The sequence below is a fragment of the Microcaecilia unicolor genome, chromosome 4 (assembly GCF_901765095.1).
Source record: "Microcaecilia unicolor chromosome 4, aMicUni1.1, whole genome shotgun sequence".
In the NCBI taxonomy this organism is placed as follows: domain Eukaryota; kingdom Metazoa; phylum Chordata; class Amphibia; order Gymnophiona; family Siphonopidae; genus Microcaecilia; species Microcaecilia unicolor.
Window position 1 is genome coordinate 190,491,485 of NC_044034.1, and position 24,926 is coordinate 190,516,410.

At 47.3% G+C, this 24,926-nt stretch overlaps 1 protein-coding gene across 1 annotated transcript in view; it reads right to left on the reverse strand.

Annotated features, from left to right (window-relative positions):
- The window catches only part of ABCC8 (ATP binding cassette subfamily C member 8), an 803,652-nt gene that overhangs the window by 325,773 nt on the left and 452,953 nt on the right, over window positions 1-24,926 (reverse strand). The window contains 2 exon segments of the mRNA XM_030201075.1: window positions 11-116; window positions 1,524-1,669. Coding sequence (XP_030056935.1) covers window positions 11-116; window positions 1,524-1,669 — 252 coding nt within the window.

A 24,926-nucleotide genomic window follows, 5' to 3' on the forward strand; every position in this document is an offset into this window, starting at 1 on the left:
TATTACTCACAACTGCCTGGTATTTGCTGTGGTTTTCTGAATTCAGAGCCTGGGAACCCTTGTCAACCTCTTCTTCAATTTCTTCGCTTGAGAAAAATTCATTCAGTTTCTGAACACTTGAGTAAAATGAAAGCAGTACTCAATTGATGGATTGGATAAGCCTTGCCATTACACAGAAAGCAAATCTGATTTCTATATACTAAGCCATGTCATTACACAGAAAATTTTATCTTGAAATGTTACCAATCATGGATCTGATACTTGAGATAACTGAATTGGTTTAAAATTCTGGTAAAAAAAAAACTGGCTTATATGACATCTACACGTGCTTCTTAAGTTGTTACACAGACAAAATGCTGCACATTTCAACACAAACTAATAAATAAAAATCTTCTTTTTTGCTATATGGAAACATTATAAGATGCCAATTTAATTTTAGCATCCTTGATTATAGCATTAGACCAGGTTTAGTCACAGTGATGTTAATAATCATCAAGCACAGGTTGTCATAAATTAATGCAAAGATCTCTTGGATACTAAGGACAATCTACTTCATCTTACTGCTTCATCTTTTGCTTTTTTTGACAAAATGGAACCAACTAGATTTTAATATGCAGATAAAAGCATAAGGAAATACTATAGGATATGTTAACATGTACTTAACAACCAAGTCAATCACAATACAGAGCAAAAACTAAGGGTATTTACCAAATAATTGCAATATTGATATTACAATCACTTTAAACAATCATTGCATCTTTTTATACTCCGTGTTCTCAGTTCTCATCAGCAGCCACAGGGGCTGAGCAACTTTGCTCAAAACAGAAAAAATTATCTGATACAGATGAAGATGGTCACAAGACATAAATCCACTAATTCTATAAAAGTCACCAAAAATTGCATGTGCAAATTTTGCCACATGCCCAATTCGTGTACAATTTAATATGAGCCAATCAGTGCCGATTGGCTTTTTAACAAGCAATTATTGGTGCTAACTGAAATCAATTAACATGTACGTGTGTAAATTTAGGTGTGTGATCCGTGCCTAAATTTAACATTTGTCCCGGAAAAGGGGGCATGGAAATGGTAGGTTCATGGACATTTTGGGGCAGAGCATGGGCATGGATTCGTTACATGAGCAATTATAGAATAAGGGGATTCCGCACATAAATTTAGGCAGGGGCATTTACATCATGTTTTTGTTGCAAATGAATGTGCTTAAATTTATGCATGACCCCTGTGCTTAAGCGTTATTCTACTAACCACGCCTAACTTTAGGCACAGCTTATAGAATAGCACTTAAATGTTTTTTTCAGCACCGGTTTTTTAGGTGTGATTTATAGAGAATCATGGAAATATGCTTCAAATTTCCTATTCCATTTGTCTGACTACGAACATCATCAAGTGAGTTTTCATTTTACTCCTCCACCCTTATTGGCACCTTAAATTTATTCCTGAATGATTTAGTGAGGAATTAGCTAAGGGCAAGGCAGGCACTAAGATAAACCAAAAATCTCTCTTACCTGACAAGCGCTTTCACTGTGGACCTGACAACACTGGAGAGCAGGAACAGGGGTGTTACAAGAATGTGAAAAAGAGAAAGGGATGCAAAGGCCACTGATGGAGAAAAGTCAGCACTATTCAACAGGTGGGCATGGACCACAAATGTCTGTAAGACACATGAATGAAACTGTAGTCAGAAAGGTGTTTTACATGCAGAAACAGGAGTTTATAGAACATACAGAAAAGTACATGGCACATGGAATGGAGGAGTGGCCTAGTGGTTAGAGCACTGGTCTTGAAATCCAGAGGTGGCCGGTTTAAATCCCACTGCTGCTCCTTGTGATCTTGGGCAAGTCACTTAACCCTCCATTGCCTCAGGTACAAACTTAGATTGTGAGCTCTCCTGGGACAGAGAAATATCCAGAGTACCTGAATGTAACTCACCTTGAGCTACTACTGAAAAGGTGTGAGCAAAATCTAAATAAATAAATACCAACACTTACCCTCTAATGCTATAGAGATGGGCACCCAACTTTATGCTTAGGACCAGATTCAATATATGGCACCAAAAAACCATGCTTAGTGCTATTCTATAAACCTCACTTAAAGTTCAATGCAATTTATAAAATATGCGTAGCACCCATCCTTGCAGCTAAAATTTAGGCATGACCATTTATGCCAACTAAAACCTGGTGTAAATGCCCACGTCTAACTTAGGTGCAGATCGGACATATTCTATAACACTGTGCATAACTTTTAGAAACACCTACATCCCTCCCATGCCCCTCTCATTACCATGCCCCTTTTGAGATCCACATATTAGAATTTACATGCGCCACTTTACAGAAAACACTTCAATAGTTGCACATGTAAATTCTAATTAGTGCCAATTAGTGCTAATGATTGCTTGTTAGTGGCCAATTATCAGTACTGATTGGCTTGTTAATCAATTAAGGTATGTGCACAAATTGGTTGTGCGGCCAAGTTCCATGCACAACTTTAGTTGCCATATATAGAATCTGGGGGTTAGTGTGCAAAGTTACAAGCACAATTTATAGAATAGGGTCAGTTGCGTGCATAACTTAATTCGATAATTGTCTGTTCATTGGCGTTAGCAGTCAATTATTGGTTATAATTGGCCTTAATTGGTGCTAATTAGCATTTATGTGTGTACTTGCCCTTAGTCGCTATTCTATAAGCTGTGCACTCAAATTCCAGAGCATGCAACTTCAAGGTTAAGGGCAGGTTAGGCGCACGGGTTATAGAATACTATCATTTACATGCCTAACCCTCCCACAACTCTCAGCCCCCCCCCCCCCCCCCAGGAATCACCATGGGGTCTCCCTGGTAGTCTAGTGGATCAGTACAGGAGCAGCTCCCTTCCACTTTTGTCCTGGAACCACTGCGGTTCAAAATGGCACTGATGTCTCCCTCTCATCTTTATATTCTGTGATAAACTGTACAGTATTAAAATTCAAAAGTCAAAGCTGAGGATGAGCAAGGAATACCAAAGCTATGCACAGGAGCTCCACCCCAGGTTAATCACAATAGTATCCATCATTGGAAGGTAAGATATCCCATTCACCCAGTTCAACCAATGTGAGACTCTTTGGCTAGAATACTCTGGCTGCATCAAATAAATCCCATATTGTAGGAAGGGTAAAAGTGCTGTTACAATGCGTTATTGAGGGCTCAGTGCAATACAGGGAAGATGTGAACAGTATTAGTGAGTGGTGGGTACTATATACCTTTATCCACTACACAATATGTAAAACTGCAAACAAGGGAATTTTTGTACCTACTGCTAATGCTTTCAGTAGAAGACATTGCTTCTACTCCTCGTCTATTAGTTTTGCATTATCATACTTTGGGGCCATTTTATAAAAGGGTGTTAAACCCTGACTCCCTAATTCTATACCCAGTGCTCAAAATAGCGCACTCAATTTAATTGCTTAATGAGTCAATTAGTGCTGATAATTGGGTGCTAACAATGAATTATTGGTACTAATTGGCCATAACTGGAATTTACTTGTGCATCTTTATATCTATATTTTATAAAAATGCGTGCGTAAATATTTCCACATGTATCTGAAAAAGGGGTGTGACCATGGAAGGTACATAGGCGAGTAAGGGATGTTTCTAGAATTTTCAGGCAGTGCTATAGAATTTGGGGAATCTGCGCCTAATTTAGGCATGGAAAATTACACCAAGATTCAGTTGGTGTAACCCCTCATGCCCAAAATTAGGCACGGATCCCGGCACTAAGCACTATTCTATAAACAGCACCCAAATTGGAGCATCATTTATAGAATAGCGCTTAGCACACACTTGTTTTTTTTACAGAATTGAGTCCTTAACGTGCAGTTAACATGTGTGGAAACAGGCTGCCATGTGACTGCATAAAGGGGTTTGCTTGTTTACGCATGTTAAACCGTGTGTTGCTATCTCAGAATCTTTCTTTCAGGGCCATGGCATGGGCAGAGAGTGGGCTTGGAAGCATTACCACCTAGCACATTACATTTACTGTGCAGTAACTGTCTAACACAGAATTAACGTGGAACCTCTTATCAAAGGCATAGCCAGACCTCAATTTGGGAGGGGGCATGAGCCCAAAATGGGGGGGCACATTTTGCCCCACCTCTCTGCTGCTCTCAACCCCAGCCATAACCCCACATACCAGGGCTAGCGGGGGTCTCCAACAGGGCCGTGCCTAGGGTCTCTGGCGCCCCCCTGCAGACTATCAGTTGGCGCACCCCCCCCCCCCCGCAGACTATCAGTTGGCGGCGGCGGCACCCCCCCCCCCCCCCCCCCGTGAAAATGATCGCTCACCACTTGCCACACTGACAGGAATTGTCAGCAATATTCTTAGAAACAAATTGCTATACATTGCAAAATAAGATAGCAGATGTAAATTCTCAAAGTGGACATATTCCAAACACTAAAATGAAAATAAAATGATTTTTTTCTACCTTTGTTGTCTGGTGACTTTCTTTTTCTGATCATGCTGGCCCAGTATCTGATTCTGCTACTATCTGTCCTCTTAACTCCATTTCCAGGGCTTCCTTTCCATTTATTTCTTTCCTTTCCTCCTTTCTTCTTCATTTCTGGTCCTCAGCTTCTGCCTATTTTCTTCATCCATGTGCAGTTTTTCTCCTCTCTTCCTTTTCCCTCATTTCATCTCCTTCATCTCTCTTCCCTCCCCTCTATGTCCAGCAATTTCTCCTCTCTCCCTGAGCCCTGCCCTCCCAATCCATGCCCATCCATGCTCCTCTGTCCCCTGCCCCCTCCATTCATCCTTTTCTAGCAATTCCCCTCTCTCCCTGAGCCCTGCCCTCCCAATCCATGCCCATCCATGCTCCTCTGTCCCCTGCCCCCTCCATTCATCCTTTTCCAGCAATTCCCCTCTCTCCCTGAGCCCTGCCCTCCCAATCCATGCCCATCCATGCTCCTCTGTCCCCTGCCCCCTCCATTTATCCCTATCCAGCAATTCCCCTCTCTCCCTGAGCCCTGCCCTCCCAATCCATGCTCCCCTGCCCCCTCCATTCATCCCTTTCCAGCAATTCCCCTCTCTCCCTGAGCCCTGCCCTCCCAATCCATGCCCATCCATGCTCCTCTGTCCCCTGCCCCCTCCATTCATCCCTTTCCAGCAATTCCCCTCTCTCCCTGAGCCCTGCCCTCCCAATCCATGCCCATCTGTCCCCTGACCCCTCCATTCATCCTTTTCCAGCAATTCCCCTCTCTCCCTGAGCCCTGCCCTCCCAATCCATGCCCATCCATGCTCCTCTGTCCCCTGCCCCCTCCATTCATCCTTTTCCAGCAATTCCCCTCTCCCTGAGCCCTGCCCTCCCAATCCATGCCCATCCATGCTCCTCTGTCCCCTGCCCCCTCCATTCATCCCTTTCCAGCAATTCCCCTCTCTCCCTGAGCCCTGCCCTCCCAATCCATGCCCATCTGTCCCCTGACCCCTCCATTCATCCTTTTCCAGCAATTCCCCTCTCTCCCTGAGCCCTGCCCTCCCAATCCATGCCCATCCATGCTCCTCTGTCCCCTGCCCCCTCCATTCATCCTTTTCTAGCAATTCCCCTCTCTCCCTGAGCCCTGCCCTCCCAATCCATGCCCATCCATGCTCCTCTGTCCCCTGCCCCCTCCCTTCATCCTTTTCCAGCAATTCCCCTCTCTCCCTGCCCCCTCCCCTCCCAATCCATGCCCATCCATGCTCCTCTGTCCCCTGCCCCCTCCATTCATCCTTTTCTAGCAATTCCCCTCTCTCCCTGAGCCCTGCCCTCCCAATCCATGCCCATCCATGCTCCTCTGTCCCCTGCCCCCTCCATTCATCCTTTTCTAGCAATTCCCCTCTCTCCCTGAGCCCTGCCCTCCCAATCCATGCCCATCCATGCTCCTCTGTCCCCTGCCCCCTCCATTCATCCTTTTCCAGCAATTTCCCCCTCTCCCTTCCATGACCGCCCCCCCTCGCATCCATGCTCTCGTCTCTCCCCTGCCCTCCCGCTCCCATTGTTCAATTCAACTGCCCACCCTCTTCTCTCCCCCCAACATCCCTTTTCTTTTTTTTTCTTTTTAAATTTACCTCCGTAGCGGTTCCGGCAGCGTCAGTGAAGGAGGCGGCGCTCCCGACGTCGCTAGCCTTCCCTTCGCTGTGTTCCGCCTTCTTCTGACGTCATTTCCTTGACATCAGAAGAAGGCGGAACACATCGAAGGGAAGGCTAGTGACGTCGGGAGCGCCGCCTCCTTCACTGACGCTGCGCTGCAGGAACCGCTACGGAGGTACATTTAAAAAGGAAAAAAAAAGAAAAGGGATGTTGGGGGGAGGGCGAGCGAGGTGAGCATGGTGCGGCGGCGCCCCCCAGAGGGAAGCGCCCCCCTGCCATGCTTACCTCGCTTACCGTGTTGGCACGGCCCTGGTCTCCAAGTCTCACCAGCAGAAGCTTTCCTGTGGTGATATTTGCCGCTGCACTGCTTGCCCTGCTTTCCTGCCCCAGCGTGCATGTTTGCTTTTAGTGAAATTGAGCTGCGGTGAAAGGGGCCCTGCGGAAGCATCATTGAGTGGATTCACCACACGCCGAGGCTCTCTTTTACTGCAGAAGGTAAAAGGCTTTTTTTTAAAAAAGGGAACTAGCCCTGCGGTAAGTGAACCACTTCCCAGGCGGCCATTTCCTGGGGGAGCCCTTACTGCCACCCATTTAGGAGGTGGTAAGGGCTCCCATACTAGAAAATAAAAATGCATTTTCTAGCACCTGAGTTGGCACACGGCAGAGGCTGGACTACTGCTAGGTTCCTGTTGTAGGTTCAATTTACCAAGTGCCAATGCAGCGGTAGCCCTACAGTCCTTTAGTAAAAGGGTCCCTTAATAAAGGCACACATTCATTAGCCCACATTTGGTTCATTTGGGCACCTAAAAGATTTGTGTGTGGAAACTGCTTGTGCATGCATATACCTATGAATTAACATGTGTACATTTGAGTTGTGCATGCAAAAAAAATTCTTGTGTTCATAAAATGTATGCAAAAACATAAATGAAAACACATGAAAATCACAAAACGTTTGTTTAAAATAAAGACTAACCAAGCTTTTTTTTGGCTGTGCGCACCCCTAAAACTTAATACTGCCTCTTGCCTGATCTATCTGCTAGTCCACACAGGGAAAAAAGTTTGATTGTTCAGTTTTCTATTGTATATGGAAGATATCATTACAGAACCATCTACTGAGTTAACAGTTAACTTTATGTATAGAAAGATTCAGACTTACTATAAGTACTGCGGCAATTGGTATTGCTGCATTCATGAAAACTGTGAAGAGAAAATGAATCCAGTTAATTGACTGCATTTGAATGTTCGGTCCACTAAATCTGGCAGCATTATGCAATAGGGGGTTACTTCTTGATACGGCTGAGTGCAGTGAAACATGCATGTCGGACAATCCAGCCCCTCACTGGCACTTACTTTCACTAAGAAAAATTTCTAAAAGATAAGTTAATTGGAAGGAATCTATTGGTGCATCCAATTTAACAGGAGTGAACATATTTAAGTAAAAAATGATATTGTTTTGCCGATGAGGAGGTATTATAAATCTCATTGATTACAGTCAAATTCAATGAGTTGCACCAATGAGGCAAACAGTATATACATACATCTTGCAATTTAATGTTATGATCTGGGTTATTGAAAATTGAATCTGAGATTGGATATATTAGATTGATTGAACTATGCTTGATATTGAGGGGCCCTTATACTAAGGCACATAGGCGCCTACACATTTTTGACATACAATCAAAATACACGGTAGAAAATATTTTCTACTGCATGGCATTTACCTGATGATAATCAGCAGTTTATGCGCACTGGCTGCTTACTGCCAAGCTAGCGCGTGGGACCTTACCGCTAAGTCAATGGGTGGAGGTAAGGTCTCACCAGCATAGGCCATTTTAAGGTAAAAGGGCCCCTGAGTGTTTTGCCAAGTTAATTGCTAGATATAAGTTTAGAGAATGGGAAGAAACAGCAATTATAAATACCACAGAGAACATGTGAACATAAGAGTTGCCATTTTAAGGTAAAAGGGCCCCTGAGTGTTTTGCCAAGTTAATTGCTAGATATAAGTTTAGAGAATGGGAAGAAACAGCAATTATAAATACCACAGAGAACATGTGAACATAAGAGTTGCCATACTGGATTAGACCAAAGTATTATCTAGTCCAATATCCTGTTTCTTATAGTGGCCAATCCAGGTCACACAAACTTGGCAGAATCCCCAAAAGTTGCAAGATTGCATTCTACTTATCCTTAGGGGTCTACCTTAATTGGTTTACAGAGTTCGCCTCCTGAGAATCTACCAATTCCATAACAGTAATGGACAAACAAGGTCCTTCCTGTGTTGGTTCCGGTAGATATTAAAGCAGATGAGGTACAAAGGAAAGCTAAAAATAATAGGGCCCTTTTACAAAACTGCATTAGTGTTACGTTCCTCACCTGGTTCCAGGCCTGCGCGGCCGGTTCGGCAGAGCTAATCGGCTATCTTGGTGGTGTTTCTCCAGGATAGGTCGGCCATCTTGGGATGGGCATCTTAGCTTGTGGCAGCCATCTTGGGGTTGGTCGGCTGCAGGAAGGAAGCCCATATTTGGGCGTTGGGTTTCTCTGCTGATGGGGGCAGCCATCTTGGTTCAGCTGCACATGTTTAGGTTTGATTCCTGCTCTATTTAAAGCCCTGCCTCCAGTCCTTTGTTGCTTCGGCCTCAATTGTTCTGAGGAGTTGCTGTCGGAGTGCTGCTCGCCGACTAAGTTCTGTTCCTGTTTTCCTGTGTACCGGACCCTGGCTAGTTTTCTCGGATATTGCTTGTTTGCTGCCTGCCTTGACCCTGGACTGATTTTGACTATTCTTTGCCTGTTGGAGTACTAGTTCTGGACTGTGTCTGTTTCCTACCAGCCTGGTCAGTGGCTGTGCAACTCCGCCGGTTCCAGAAGTCCTGGTGGCCACCTGCAGCTGGGAGCTCAACTCCTGGTGAACGGTGGTCGCTTCCCAGGTGAAGCTAGGGGTTGTCTGGCTGCCTGACCGAGTGCGGTGTCACTCCATCTCTGCCGTGCTCAGTCGGGGCACAGGGGCTCACTACTACCGGGTCATAACAGTAGGCCGAAACCATGAGCTCGCCAGACGATTCCAAGCTTCCTAATTTGGCTCAAGCGGTACAGGAGCAGCAAGCACAAATAGCATGATTGTCCAGTGTGCTGCAGAACATCTGCAATCAACTTCCAGCAGCCCAGCAGCAGGCCGCTACGGATCCGCCAGGAGGTAGAGCGGAGGCTTCCACCGCATGTCTGCGTCTCCCAGAGCCACTGCGTTTTTGATGGGACCACAGCAGCCTGCAGGGGGTTCCTTAATCAATGTCAGATCTTGTTTGAATTATAGCCGGAGGCTTTTACATCTGACAGAATTAAAGTAACTTATATTATTTCCCTATTGTCCGGGGCTGCATTGGCTTGGGCGTCTCTGTTGTGGGAACAGCGGAGTCCGATACTGATTAACATGGAGGAGTTCTTGCAGCAGTTCATGATGGTGTTTGACGTACCTGGCCGACCATCTTCTGCCTCGGGAGAACTGCTGCAGATTCAGCAGGACTCCGGGTCGGTCGGGGCGTACGCCATCCGGTTCCGCACGCTGGCCGTGGAGCTCCGGTGGAACCAGGAGGCATTGACAGCCATCTTCTGGCAAGGACTGGACGGGCGAATCAAGGATGAGCTGGCTGGCCGGTTCCGGCCACGTTGGACGGCCTTATTGCTCTCTGCACAAGGATTGACGTCCGGTACCAGGAGCAAGCCCTGGAAAGAGGCATGCCACGGTCAGGGCAGAGATCCAGAGGTCTGTCTCGTCATCCAGAGGCACGTGAGTTCCATGAGGAGGATTCGGAAGGAATCCAGGAGGAACCCATGGTAATGGGCCGACATCGCCTGTCCAGGGAAGAAAGAAATCATCGACTCCGAAAACCGTCTGTGCTTATATTGTGGGGAGGCCGGCCATTTCTCAGGCAGTTGCCCAAACAAGCCTAAGGGGTCAGGAAACGCTCCGGCCCGAGCCCCATGAAGGGAGTGGCTCTGGGCCGGTTGGCCTCCCTTCCAGACAATTTGCTCTCAGTCCCGGTTCTGCTCCAAGACGGGGAACGTCGAGTTCAGACTAGAGCCTTGTTGGACTCCGGGGCCGGAGGGAACTTCATTGATGCGGAGTTCCTGTCCCAGCTGGGAGGTTCCACGTTACCCTGTCAGCCGGTGCTCTGGGTCACCTCCATCCAGGGGGACAGTCTTCCCCGGACTATTTTGCAGGTTACCACAGCTATCCATCTTCAGGTGGGGGCACTGCATCAGGAGAAGATCCAGTTTCTGGTGCTCGCCCGAGCCATCCAGTGATTCTGGGACTACCCTGGCTCCGGCTGCACGCTCCTGTGATTGAATGGACCACCAGTGAGATTGGGCAGTGGGGTTCCCGATGCTTTGAACACTGCCTCCTGCACGTCAAGGCCCCTATGCCACTCTGCTCTGTGTCACTGCAGACCCCGCAGGAGGGGTTGTCTGGTTTACCCCATGACTATCAGGACTTCCAGGATGTGTTCAGCGCCTGGGCAGCGAATACATTACCCCCGCACCGGTCGTTTGACTGTGTATTGATCTCCTGCCAGGTACGGAGCCACCTTGGGGGCGTCTGTACACGTTATCTCGGGAGGAGTCCCGTGTTATGAGGGAGTACATTCGGGAGAATCTCATCAAGGGGTTAATCCGGCCCTCTACTCTCCTGCAGGGGCCGGGTTCTTCTTTGAGTCCAAGAAGGACGGGTCCCTTCGTCCCTGCATAGACTATCGGGGCCTGAACAAGATCACCGTTAAGAACCGGTATGCGCTTCCACTCATTCCCGCTTCCACTCATTCCGGAGTTGTTTGACCACCTTCAAGGAGCGCAGATTTTCACCTAACTGGATTTGCGCGGGGCCTACAATCTGGTGCGGATCCATGACAGGGATGAGTAGAAGACGGCTTTTAACACTCATGAGGGGCACTTTGAATACCGGGTCATGCCATTTGGACTCTGCAATGCCCCTGCGGTGTTCCAGAATTTCGTGAACTTCATTTTTCAGGATCTATTGTACATGTCTGTCATAGTGTATTTGGATGACATCCTGATTTACTCTGCCTCACTGCCCCAGCATGTGTCCGATGTTCACATTGTGCTTCAGTGACTCCGGGAGCATCGCTTATATGCTAAGTTGGAGAAGTGTGCTTTCCACCAGCAGAGTCTTCCGTTCCTGGGATATGTGGTATCCTCCACCGGTCTGCAGATGGATCCCGGGAAGTTGACCGTGATCCAGGACTGGCCGGTACCCCAGGGTCTGCGAGCCTTGCAGAGGTTCCTGCAGTTCGCCAATTACTACCGGCAGTTTATCCAGGATTATTCCCTTATCACGGCTCCCCTTACGGCTTTCACTAGGAAGGGAGCAGATGTCAAGAACTGGCCGCCGGAGGCGGTGGCTGATTTTTCTACTCTGAAGAAGGCGTTCCTTTCAGCGCCGGTCCTCCGCAGTCCGGATCCTACTCAGCCCTTCCTAGTAGAAGTTGACGCTTCAGCCTTGGGGGTAGGGGCCGTGCTCTCCCAGATGTCTGCTGCCGGTAAGAAGCATCCCTGTTTCTTCTTCTCCCGCAAGTTTGCCCCCGCGGAACGGAATCATACGGTGGGGGATTGGGAGCTGCTGGCACTCAAGTTGGCTTTCGAAGAATGGCGCTACTTGTTGGAGGGGGCCGCACATCCGGTCACAGTAATCACTGACCATAAGAACTTACTGTATCTTCAGAATTCTACCAGACTAAACCCTCGCCAGGCCCGGTGGTCTCTGTTTTTTGCAAGGTTCAACTTCCGTCTGATATTCAGGCCGGGAGAGAAGAACGTCCAGGCTGATGCCCTGTCTCGCAGTTTTGAGACTCCCGGGGACCAGGAGGAGCCTTACCCCATGTTAAATCCAGCCTGCATTCCTTCCATACCCAGGGCCAGTGCCGGGTGCCGGAGAGCAGTGCCCGTGGGGCTCCGCAGGAAGGTGTTGCAGTGGGGGCATGCTTCCAGATTTGCGGGACACTTTGGGTTCCATAAAACCCTCCATCTGATCGCCCGGTCGAACTGGTGGCCCCGGATGGCGCAGGATGTGTTACAATATGTGTCTACCTGTCCGGTGTGCGCCCGGACGAAGAGTTCGCATCAGAAACCATGGGGTTTGATGCAGCCCATGCCAGCACCGCAGCAGCCCTGGGAGGACCTGTCCATGGATTTCATCACTGATCTACCGGTCTCCCAGGGCAACACCGTCATTTGGGTGGTAATTGACCAATTCTCTAGAATGGCTCACTTCGTTCCCATGAAGTCCTTGCCCACAGCAGCCAGCCTCGCCTCCAGTTTCATCACCCATATCTTCAGGCTCCATGGACTACCTAAAAGGATAATAAGTGACCGGGGTTCCCAATTGCCCTCTCGGTTTTGGAGGGCCTTGTGTTCAGCTTTTGGGGTAACCACCCTTTTCTCATGGGCATACCACCCGCAAACTAATGGTATGGTGGAGTGGGTCAACCAGACAGTGAAGGCGTTCCTCCGGGCCTACTCTAATCAGCGCCAGGATGACTCGTCCACACTGCTACCCTGGGCGGAATTTGCCTATAACAACAGCCTGCACTCTGCCTCTCGCACTACACCTTTCCATCTCATCTTTGGGCGTCATCCACGACTACCTCCGCCAATTTCTCCTGCTGAGGTCTCACCTCTGGTACAGCCCACGGTTTGCACGCTTCAGGAGGCTTGGGACAAGGTCCAGGCACAACTGCATCGGGTGGCCGTCAAGGCCAAGGAGTCGTACGATTGCAGAAGACAGGCTGCTCCCACGTTCCAGCCAGGAGAGAAGGTTTGGCTAAGCACCCGGTATCTGAGGCTGCAGCTCCCATTTCTCAAGTTCATCGGTCCTTTTGCGGTACGCTCCAGGATCAGAGCGGTGACGTACCGGCTGCATCTGCCCGGGCAGCTGAGGGTGCATAATGCCTTCCACGTGTCTCTCTTAAACCTTTCCGCATGTCCAAGTGGCATCCGGAATCCAAGAAGGTTGTAGTGCCAGAGAGTGATCCCGATCCTGAGTACGAGGTAGACCGAATCCTTGACTTTAAGCTACGAGGAGGACGGTTGTTTTACCTACTGTCCTGGAAACATTTCGGACCAGAAGATAACTCATGGGAACCAGCAACCAACGTCCATGCTCCTGATCTGGTTAGTATCACTCTCTTCATCCTAATCGTCCCAGGCCGAGGAGAAGAAGGAGGCTTTTGGGGGGGATACTATTACGTTCCTCACCTGGTTCCAGGCCTGTGCGGCCGGTTCGGCAGAGCTAATCGGCTACCTTGGTGGTGTTTCTCCAGGATAGGTCGGCCATCTTGGGATGGGCATCTTAGCTTGTGGGCAGCCATCTTGGGGTTGGTCAGCTGCAGGAAGGAAGCCCATATTTGGGCGTTGGGTTTTTCTGCTGATGGGGCAGCCATCTTGGTTCAGCTGCACATGTTTAGGTTTGATTCCTGCTCTATTAAAGCCCTGCCTCCAGTCCTTTGTTGCTTCGGCCTCAATTGTTCTGAGGAGTTGTCAGAGTGCTGCTCGCCACTAACTTCTGTTCCTGTTTTCCTGTGTACCGGACCCTGGCTAGTTTTCTCGGATATTGCTTGTTTGCTGCCTGCCTGACCCTGGACTGATTTTGACTATTCTTTGCCTGTTGGAGTACTAGTTCTGGACTGTGTCTGTTTCCTACCAGTCTGGTCAGCGGCTGTGCAACCCCGCCGGATCCAGAAGTCCTGGTGGCACCTGCAGCTGGGAGCTGAACTCCTGGTGAACGGTGGTTGCTTCCCAGGTGAAGCTAGGGGTTGTCTGGCTGCCTGACCGAGTGCGGTGTCACTCCATCTCTGCCCGTGCTCAGTTGGGGCACAGGGGCTCACTACTACCGGGTCATAACAATTAGGCACCAATGTACGTCTAATGCAACATGAAAAGACATCCTGCGGTAAGTGTAACATTAGCGTGTACTTATTTTATTTATTTATTTATTTATTGCACTTGTATCCCACATTTTCCCACCTCTTTGCAGGCTCAATGTGGCTTACAGAGATCTGTTATGGCAACGCCATACAGGATAAACAATACAGTTGGTGTTACAAAGAGATCAAGAATGACAAAAAGAACTAGATAAGCAGTTATAGAAGAAGACATTCAGAGTAAGGGTGTAGTGGGGATGTGTTATAGTTAGGTTACGGATTCGCGTGGTAGGCCTTGTGAAGAGATGGGTTTTCAGAGATTTACGGAAGTTGGCTATTTTGTTAATTGTTTTCAAGTTAGTTGGTAGTACATTCCACAAATGTGTGCTCATGTAAGAGAAGCTGGTCGCATGTGTTAGTCTGTATTTTAATCCTTTACAGCTGGGGAAGTGTAGATTAAGAAATGTTCGGGCAGATCTTTTAGCATTTCTGGGTGGCAGATCCACGAGGTCCATCATGTACGTCGGGGCGTCTCCATAGATGATTTTATGAACAATCATGCAGATCTTGAACGCGATACGTTCTTTAGTGAGAGCCAGTGTAATTCTCTATTAGGGTTTTTTCCAAAAATAAGTCTGGCTGCGGAATTCTGGGCTGTTTGGAGTTTCTTAATGGTTTGTTCTTTATAGCCAACGTAGAGTGTGTTGCAATAGTCCAGGTGACTTAGTACCATTGACTGTACCAGGTGGCAAAAAATGGTCCTTGGGAAGAAAGGTTTTACTCTTTTGAGTTTCCACATGGAGTTGAACATCTTCTTAGTTGAATTCTTCACGTGGTTTTCGAGAGTGAGATTTTGATCAATGGTGAGTCCAAGAATTTTCAGGGTGTTTGAGGACGGGTAGGGAAAAGTTTGGTTATGGTGGTGAATTTACTTGTGTTATGTTGTGAGAGAGTATAAGGCATTGTGTTTTTTCTGTGTTAAGTTTTAGCTGAAATGGCATCCGCACAGGAGTGCATGATTTGGAAGCTTGGTTGATCTCGTTGGTGATTTCCTTTAAATCATTTTTGAACGGGATGTAGATCGTGACATCATCTGCATATATGTATGGGTTGAGGTTTTTGATTGGCTAGTAACTGGGCTAGGGGTATCATCATTAGGTTGAAGAGGGTTGGTGAGAGGGGGGATCCTTGGGGAACTCCACATTCAGGTGTCCATGGGGCTGATATGGTCTCGTTAGCTATTACTTGGTATGATCTTGTGGTCAGGAATCCTCTAAACCAGTTAAGAACATTACCTCCCACTCCAAAGTATTCTAGGATGTGTAGAAGTATTCCGTAGTTGACCATGTCGAAGGCACTGGACATGTCAAATTGTAAGAGAAGTATGTTGTTGCCAGTTGCAATTGTTTGTTTAAATTTATTCATTAGAGTCACTAGTACTGTTTAAGTGCTGTGGTCCGACCGGAATCCTGATTGAGATTCGTGAAGAATTGAGTATTTATTTAGGTAATTAGTGAGCTGTTTCGTCACTACGCCTTCCATAAGTTTAGTCATCAGTGAGATGGATGCCACTGGACGATAGGTTGGTTAGGTCGTTTGTTACTTTTCTTTGCGTCTTTAGGTAAAGGGGTAAGTAGAATGTTCCTTTACCTTTTGGGAAGAGACCATTTTGTAGCATGTGGTTCAGGTGTTTCGTGAGGTCATTTGAGTTGTTGTGGGACAGATCTATAAGGTTGCTAGGGCAGATGTCTAATTTACATTGAGATTTGGCGTATCTTTCAAGCGATTGGGAGATGTTATCGATCGAAAGTGTGTCAAAGTTGGTCCATGATCTGTCTGCTGGATGTTCCCCAGGTGTTGGGTCTAAACACTCAAGGAGGTTTGAATAGTCCAATTGTGTTGATGGGTATATGAGTCGTAGTTTTATAATTTTCTCTTGAAGTAGTTCGCAAGCTTGTTTGCTGATGGGTGTCTACTTTGTTAGAAGTAACCGGGGTGTGGTGTTTAGTAGTTTATTCATGAGTTGGAAGAGTTTGTGTGTATCCTTATAGTCTGTTCCAATTTTAGTTTTATAAAATGATCTTTTAGTTTGTCTGATGGTGTATTTGTATTTTCTTTGAAGTTGCTTCCAGTTGTTGAGTGCGGAGTCATCTTTTTTCTTATTCCATGCTCATTATAATCTTCTGACCTGTGTTTTTAATTCTTTCAGTTCTTCATTAAACCATGGTATTGAGTTTTTTCTATGTGAGGTTCTGGATTGAAGTGAAGCTATGTTGTCTAAAATGGTTCTGCATCTGTTGTCCCATTCATAAAGAAATTGGGGTGAGTCTGTTGATGCTGACCATTCGTTGTTATAGAATAGTTGCCAGAGTGTTAGTGGGTCTATTTTGCCTCTCGTGGTGCATGTTAATTGTTCTTGTTTCTGTTGTAAGTCTTTCACTCGCCAGTGAAGGGAGAGGTTTGCTTTGTAGTGATCGGATCATGGTATAGCTGTCCATTTTGTATCTGTTAGTGCCAGATTTAGTTCTGATGAGAATTTGTATGTAATGATGTCTAGTGTTTGTCCTTTAATATGGGTGGTTGCATATTTGGCCAGTGAGGCTCCCATATTTGGAGGAAGTCCTTGCATTCACGCACGTTTGTTAGGTTAGTATCTTCAAGGTGAAGGTTGATGTCTCCTGTTATAAAGAAGGTTTTGGGTAGAAACACACGTGTTCGATATGAAGTCCATGAATTGTGTTTGGCAATCTTGCCAGTTGCCTGGTGGCCTATAAAACAGGATAAGGTTTAGGTGGTCGTGTAAGGTTGGGTGGTTGATTCTAACTGACGCAATTTCAAGTTGGGGAAGTATGGATTCGGCCGTTGTTGTGATGGTGAATTGGGATCTATAGACTATAGCTATGCCACCTCCTTTTTTTCCGTTCCTTGTCCAGTGGGTAATTTTGTACCCTGGAGGACATAGCTCTAAGATTATGGGGTCTTTGAGGTCGTGGGTCCAGGTTTCGGTAATCAATAAGAAATCAAGATCGTCTGTTGTGATCCAATCTGTTATTGTCATAGTTTTGTTAACTACGGATCTAGCATTTGTATAACCCATTTGTATTAGTTAGTGGGGTTCAGTTGGGGTCGAAGATGTGGTGATTTTTATTAGTTGTCTGTCCTCTTGGTATTTGAGTTTGTTGTATCCCTTCTTTCCTTTCTGTTGGTTGTGTCCATAAGTGGTAGGTTTCCATTCCATTTTTTTTCTTTTGGGTAGGTGTATTGTTTATGGATTGTGTGCATGGTTTATGTACTGTGGGTAATTTGTTGTCTGTGAGAGGGGTTGTCAGTATGTGGTGGATGAGGGATAGAAAGTAGATGATTAGGAGTAATTTGTTAGTGTTCATGTTGCTTTAGTTTGTATAGTGCAGTTGGAGTGGGAGTAAGTTAGTGTTCAGCCATGCAAGACAGTGGTGGTTAATTAATATTTACAGTCAGTCGTGCAGTTCAATGTACGTACTTATAGTCCATATTATAATTCAGTGTAGTGCAGAGTGGAGCAGAGGAGGTGGTAATAGACAGCTTTGGTGATTTACAGTCCAGTATGCTGCTATGAGTTGCATAGAAAGCATTTAAAAGGCATTCAGAGGTTAAAGTCATTCAACAATTCAATAATGCAGGTTTAGGACTACCAATAAACTAGTTATACAGTCAGTATATTGCTATGTGGCCCAGAGAACAATTAGGTCATCAGTCATTAGTATTAGTTGGTAGGAACCTCAGGTGTTGGTGGGTGTCAGTACCTGGTTGTTCTGTGCTCGGTGACGGATGTAGACGGCTTGTACCCCTTGGGCTAGGTGTAGATCCTTCTAGCACTGTTCTTCACTGTAGTATCCCAGTAATGGCTCCTGTATCGGTCAGTATTCTGAGGTGTTACCCCAGGGCATTGGGAGTCATTATTTCTGGAAACAGTCGCAGTGGTCGGGTTGGGGTCTCCGGTGATTCAGCTATCGTGCAGGGGAGGAGATGGTCGAAGCAGGTATCAGCAGGGGCATCTGCCTCCTTGAGGATGGTTGTGGCCTCCCTTGCGCAGCTGCCGTGATCAGCGTGGGTCCATGGGGGGGGGGGGGGTGAGGGGTTGGGTCGGTCCGTGGTGAGCGGCCGCATGGTTGAGACTGTTAGCAGATCGCCGTATGGGAGTGTTCCTCAGCGCAGGACGGTTTCCCAGTGTCCAGTCGTGTGCCTCCTACCGATGGTTGCGGGCCCCCTTGCGTGGTTGTCGTGATCCGCGTGGTTCTGTGGTGGGCGGTCACGGGTTGGGTCAGTCCGTGGTGAGCAGCCGCGTGCAGGGCCGTGCCGATGCGGTAAGCGAGGTAAGCGCCGCAGGGGGGCGCCCACCTCTGGAGGGCGCCGCCGCGGTGCTTACCCTCAGCCGAGGCCTTTAAATCTTTTGGTCGCCCGGGTGTCACCAGAAAGAGGGTGCCGCCGCTCCCGCTGCTCTTCATCCTGGCACCCCCCCCCCCGCACCAGCCCTTTAAATTTATTTGCCGACGCGATAGCGAGCTGAGCGCAGCACCTCGTGTGGAAGTAAAGGAAGCGGATCCGATCATCTCATTGGGCCTTCCCTCACTGTCCCGCCCTCCTCTGACGCAACTTCCTATTTCCTCTAGGGGGGACAGTGAAGGAAGGCCCAATGAGATGATCGGATTCGCTTCTTTTACTTCCACACGAGGTGCTGCGCTCGCTATCGCGTCGGCAATTTCTTTTTAAAGAGGGTGGCAGGGAGGGAGAAGACGAGGCAGGGTGAGGGTGGGGGACAGATGGGGTGACCGTGAAGGTGGGGGAGGACTCGGATAGCAGAAGGGACTGGGTGGGAGACAGATGGGGTGAGGGGGACTCGGATGGGCAGAAGGGACTGGGTGGGAGACAGATGGGGTGAGGGTGGGGGGCACTTGGATAGCAGAAGGGACTGGGTGGGAGACAGATGGGGTGAGGGGGGCACTTGGATAGCAGAAGGGACTGGGTGGGAGACAGATGGGGTGAGGGGGACTCGGATGGGCAGAAGGGACTGGGTGGGAGACAGATGGGGTGAGGGGGACTTGGATGGGCAGAAGGGACTGGGTGGGAGCCAGATGGGGTGAGGGGGACTCGGATGGGCAGAAGGGACTGGGTGGGAGACAGATGGGGTGAGGGTGGGGGGCACTTGGATAGCAGAAGGGACTGGGTGGGAGACAGATGGGGTGAGGGGGACTCGGATGGGCAGGGACTGGGTGGGGGAGAAGGGGCATGGAGCTGGAACTGGGGTCTGAAAAGTGAGCAGGAGGGAGAATGGGGTCATGCCTGGGGCAGGGGTGGATGGGAGAATCAATGGATCTGGAACTAGGGGCAGCCGCAGGTGGGAACTGGGAGCCGAAAAGAGGGGGCAGTGAGAGAGGGGGATAGATCCTGGATGGAATGGGGAGTGAGAGGGAGGGCAGACCCTGAATGGATGGGAGGGGGAAAGAGAGAGGGCAAATGGTGAATCGAAGAGAGAAAGGTCAGACAGTGGATAGAAGGGAGTGAAAGAGCAGACAGTGGATGGAAGGGGGCAGAGATAGAGGGCAAATGCTAGAGGGAAAGGAGAGAGAGAGGGCAGATGGTGGATGGAAGGGGAGAGAGAGATGGCGCAGACTGGGGCAGATGGTGGATGGAAGGAGCAGAAATAGAGGGCAGATGTGGATGGAAGGTACATTAGAGAGGGCAGACACTTGAGAGCAGAGAGAGAGAGCGAAGACAGATGCTGGATGGAAGGAAGACGGTGAAAAGAAGATAAGGAAAGCAGAAACCAAAGACAACAAACTGTAAAATATATTTTTATTATTTTGCTTTAGGATATAGTATTTTAGCTGTGTTAATAAATGTTTATAAATAGAACATGTAATAAGGTAATCTTTTATTGGACTAATTTTAATACATTTTGACTTAACTTTCAGAGAACAAAACCCCCTTCCTCAGATCAGGATAGGATACTGTAACAGCACTATACTGTATTGACCTGAGGAAGGAGATTTTGGCCTCTGGAAGCTAAATGTATTAGTCCAATAAAATGGTATTTTTATTTTCTGTATTTGTTTATTTCTATTTGTTAATTTGTAAAGTGGTGATTGGTATTTGTTAGTTTTTCAAATTTACATCTGCTGTCTTTATATTTTGCACAGTACTAGGGGACATTTTCTGTTTCTGTGGTGTTGCATTGTATGCAGAGTCTGGCATCGGGGGTTCAGTTTAATTTTTGTCTAAATAGAAAGTTTATGATTACTTATCCTATAGTGGATTAGGGTGTATCTGTGTTTGAAAAGACATGGCTTTCAGTTGGCATTGACTGTGCAGGATCTACGATCTGTACTATTCTGTCTGGTTTCGTTTTACAATAGGTGAATTGATGTTCTAGTGCTCACTGTAGTGTTTAAGATGCTTTCCTTTTCCTTGTGTAACTCGTAGAAATGACTGCTTATGGTATGGTAAAATTGCTCTATAGGTCGTGAGTGTTTTGTATTCTCGGTATGCCTAGTACTGGATTGGGGGGGGGGGTGTTAAACAATGACCGGCCCCGGGTGTCAACTACCCTAGCTACGCCACTGCTGCCGACGTCTCCCTTCCCTTTGCGCTCTTGGTTCCCTCAGTGTCCGCCTTCTTCTGACGTCAGAAGAAGGCGGGACACTGAGGGAACCAAGAGTGCAAGGGAAGGGAGACGTCGGCAGCGCTCCGCTTTCACTGACGCTGCTGCGACCGGAAGTAAAAGATTTAAAGGCCCCAGGGTGCGGAGGGAAGGGCAGAGAGGCATGGATGGGAGGGCAGGGCCCAGGGAGAGGACAAATTGCTGGAAGGGAAGGGGAGGGGAGAGAGGATTGCTGGCTATGGATGGAGGAGGGAAGGGCAGAGAGGGACAAGGATGGACATGGGGCCCAGGGAGAGAACAAATTGCTGGAAATGGAGGGGAGGGAGAGAGGAGGATTGCTGCTATGGATGGAGGAGGGAAGGGCAGAAAGGGACAAGAATGGACATGGATGGGAGGGCAGGACCCAGGGAGAGAGGAGAAATTGCTGGAAATGGATATAGAACAAGAAATGAAGAAGAAAGGAGAAAAGTAAAGAAATAAATGGAAAGGAAGCCCTGGAAATGGAGTTAAGAGGACATATAGCAGCAGAATCAGATACTGGACCAGCATGATTGAAAAAAGAAAGTCACCAGACAACAAAGGTAGAAAAAAATTATTTTATTTTCATTTAGCACTTGGAATATGTCCACTTTGAGAATTTACATCTGCTATCTTATTTTGCAATGTATAGCAATTAGTTTCTAAGAATATTGCTGACAATTCCTTTCAGTGTGGCAAGTGGTGAGCGATCATTTTCATGGGGGGGGCGTGATCATTTTCAGGGGGGGGGGGCGCCAACTGATAGTCTGCAGGGGGGCGCCAGAGACCCTAGGCACGGCCCTGGCCGCGTGGTTGGGACGGTTGTGGATTGCTGTATGGAGGTTTTCTTCAGTACAGGGCGGCTTTACGGTGTCCAGTCGTGTGTCCGATGCTCTCTTTTCCACTCCTCTGAGCTGATGTGGTCGATTGCTGGCCTCTTGCATTCCCTTCGCTTCGCAGCCTGAGAAGGGGCGACGATGACAGTCCAGTGCTGCGTTCCAGTCAGGGGGAAAGTTGGCTTAGTATCGGCCTGGCTGAGAGGGCCATAACCAGTTGGTTGATGTCCGCGGCCGTTGTTCAGCCTACTCACAGGTGCGGTAGGCGATTCCGGCGTGGGTGGATCGGGTTGTGGTTTGGATCTGATTGCCATGAAGCGGGTAGTGAGCTGCGGTCGGTCTCGGCGCCTTCCCATTTGTGCTGTAGGTTCGCGAGATGCCTGCATTCCGCGGTATTCACTCGCGCTATCTAGGTAGCCAAACGGTTCTTTCCAGGTTGTGTGCCGATCGGGTTCACTGGACTGGAGCAGCAGCAGCTCCATGGCCATTGTGAGTCACGGAGCAAAAGAAGGGCAAAAGAATATTTCTGTGGAGGGGGCATGTTGGGGGGGGGGCAGAGAGAGGGCATTTCAATGCTAATCAGTGCATCTAGGTTACTGCATGCTGATTAGATCAAGATTAGCGCGTGAGCCCCTACTGCCTTCAAAATGGGTGGTGGTAAGTGCTCATGTGCTAATTTTTGTTCATAGTGATGCGCTAATGACAACATTAGGCCATTAATTGGGAAAATAGAAAATCGGCTATTTATTTAGCTGTGATAAAAACGGCCTTAGCGTGTGGGAAAAACCCACACGTTAACAGAAACTTTCCCCACAGCTTGGTAAAAGGACCCAATATGATAAATACTAATTAGCTATAATAACCCACAGCAGGCTAGATATTACTTAGGGCCCTGTTTACTATGGTGCGTTAGCATTTTTAGTGCATGCTAACCGTGTAGACGCCCATAGGAATATTATGATTGTCTATATGGTTAGTGCATGCTAATGCTTAGCACTTGCTAAAAACGTTAACACGTCTCTAGAACAGCGTAGTAAACAGGGCCCTTAGTTTGCCACTGTTTTAGCATGAAGAAAAACTTTCTGTTGTGACAGTTGAAAGAAAACAATCATCAGGAATTATATTAATGTGAAGGCATACAGAAGGTGATGGATTTGCTGAATGAAGGGACCATTTCTGTGCATGTAGTTAGTTCTAAAAGCAGCAGCAAATTGTTTTGAAAACATCTTGAGGCAACTAGATGCAATGAGATGATATACATGTCAATGAAGTGCATGCAAGTAATCTTTATTTATTTTCTTGACAAGAAGTTTTCCAATCCTCTAATACAAGATTTAAGGGAAAAGGAAATCTTAGATCATTATTGGGAAGATCCAAGCATACAAATCCAAAAAAGAGATATTAAACCAAAATATTTATTTATTTATTGTCATATTCATAGAAACATAGAAGCATGATGGCAGATAAACGCCAAATGGCCCATCCAGTCTGCCCATCCTCTGAAACCCCTAACTCTTCCTTTCCTAAGCGATCCCACGTGCTTATCCATGCCTTTGTAAATTCTGACACAGTCCTCGACTCCACAACCTCTACTGGGAGGCCATTACATGCTTCCACCACCCTTTCTGTGAAATAATACTTTCTTAGATTACTCCTAAGCCTGTTCCCTCTTAAATTCATCGTATGCCCCCTCGTTCCAGAGTTTTCCTTCAGCTGAAAAAGGCTCACTTCCTGTACATTAATGCCCTTGAGATATTTAGACATCTCTATCATATCTGCTCTCTCCCTCCTCTCTTCCAGCATATACATGTTGAGGTTCCTGAGCCTGTCCCTGTACCTTTTGTGTTCAAGACCGCTTACTAATTTTGTAGCCGCCCTCTGGGCCGACTCCATCCTGTTTATATCTTTCCGTAGGTGTGGTCTCCAGAACTGCACACAGTACTCTAAAAGGGGCTTCACCAGAGGCTTATATAAAGGCACTATCACCCTTTTTCCTGCTGATCATCCCTCTCTTTATGCACTCAAGCATCCTTCTGGCTTTGACTGCTGCTTTTTCTACCTGTTTGGAAGTTTTAAGGTCATCAGACACAATCACCTCCAAGTCCCGCTCTTCCATCATACACTGAAGCACTTAACCCCCTATACTGTACCATTCGCTTGGATTCTTGTGACCCAAGTGCATGACCCTGCATTTCTTAGCATTAAATCTTAGTTGCCAAATATCAGTCCATTCCTCCAGCTTCGCTAGCTCCTTCCTCATGTTATTCACACTCTCCAGGGTGTCCTGTTGCAGAGTTTGGAATCATCTGCAAAGAGACAAACCTTACCAGACAGCCCTTCTGCAATATCACTCACAAAGACATTAAAAACAGCCAGCCCAAGGACCGATCCCTGCGGTACTCCACTGACAATATCCCTTTCTTCAGAGCAAGCTCCATTTACCACTACCCTCTGTCTCCTTCCATTCAACCAATTTTTAACCCAATCAGTTACTCTAGGTCCCATACCGAGGGCACTCAATTTATTATCAGTTGCCTATGCGGAACTGTGTCAAAGGCTTTGCTGAAATCTAAGAGGCATATTTTCAAAGCACTTAGCCTTCCAAAGTTCCATAGGTTTCTATGAAACTTTGGAAGGCTAAGTGCTTTGAAAATATGCCTCCAATTGGTATACCACTTCTAGTGCCCCTCCCACGTCCAACTGTTTGGTCACTAAGTCGAAGAAGTCAGTCAAATTCGTCTGACATGACCTGCCACTAGTGAAGCCATGCTGCCTCGGGTCCTGCATTCCATTCAGTTCGAGAAATCTCACAATCCTCTGCTTTAGTAGTGTTTCCATTAGCTTATTCACCACCGAGGTCAAACTGGCATGTCTGTAATTCCCAACCTCCTGCTTACTTCCACTCTTGTGCAAAGGAACCACAATCGCCCTTCTCCAGTCCTTCGGTACCACTCCAGTCCCTAAGGAAGAACCGAAGAGGTCAGTCAGCTGAACTGCTAGAACCTCTCCGAGTTCCTTGAGCACCCTCGGGTGTACCCCATCAGGCCCTATCGCTCTGTCTACTTTTAGTTTAGCTAGATCCTCATGAACACAGTCCTCCATAAACGAGTCTTGGTCTACCATACATCCATCTCCTTTAGCATTTGTTTTCTGCTGTCCTACCCCTAGCCTTTCATCATACGGTGTACAATAAATCGCAACTAAGAATAAAAGAAAAGAACTACAATAATTTGACAGGAAACAATTCACATTCATTCATTCATAAGTTAAAAGATAGCAAAGGAAAGGTAAAAAGCGGAGGGATGGGAGGAAAGGTGAAGGGCCTTAATTTAAAGTAGGAGCAGTATAGGAAGTAACAGAGAGGAAAGATAGGCAAGCTGATCCTGTAGCAGCAAGA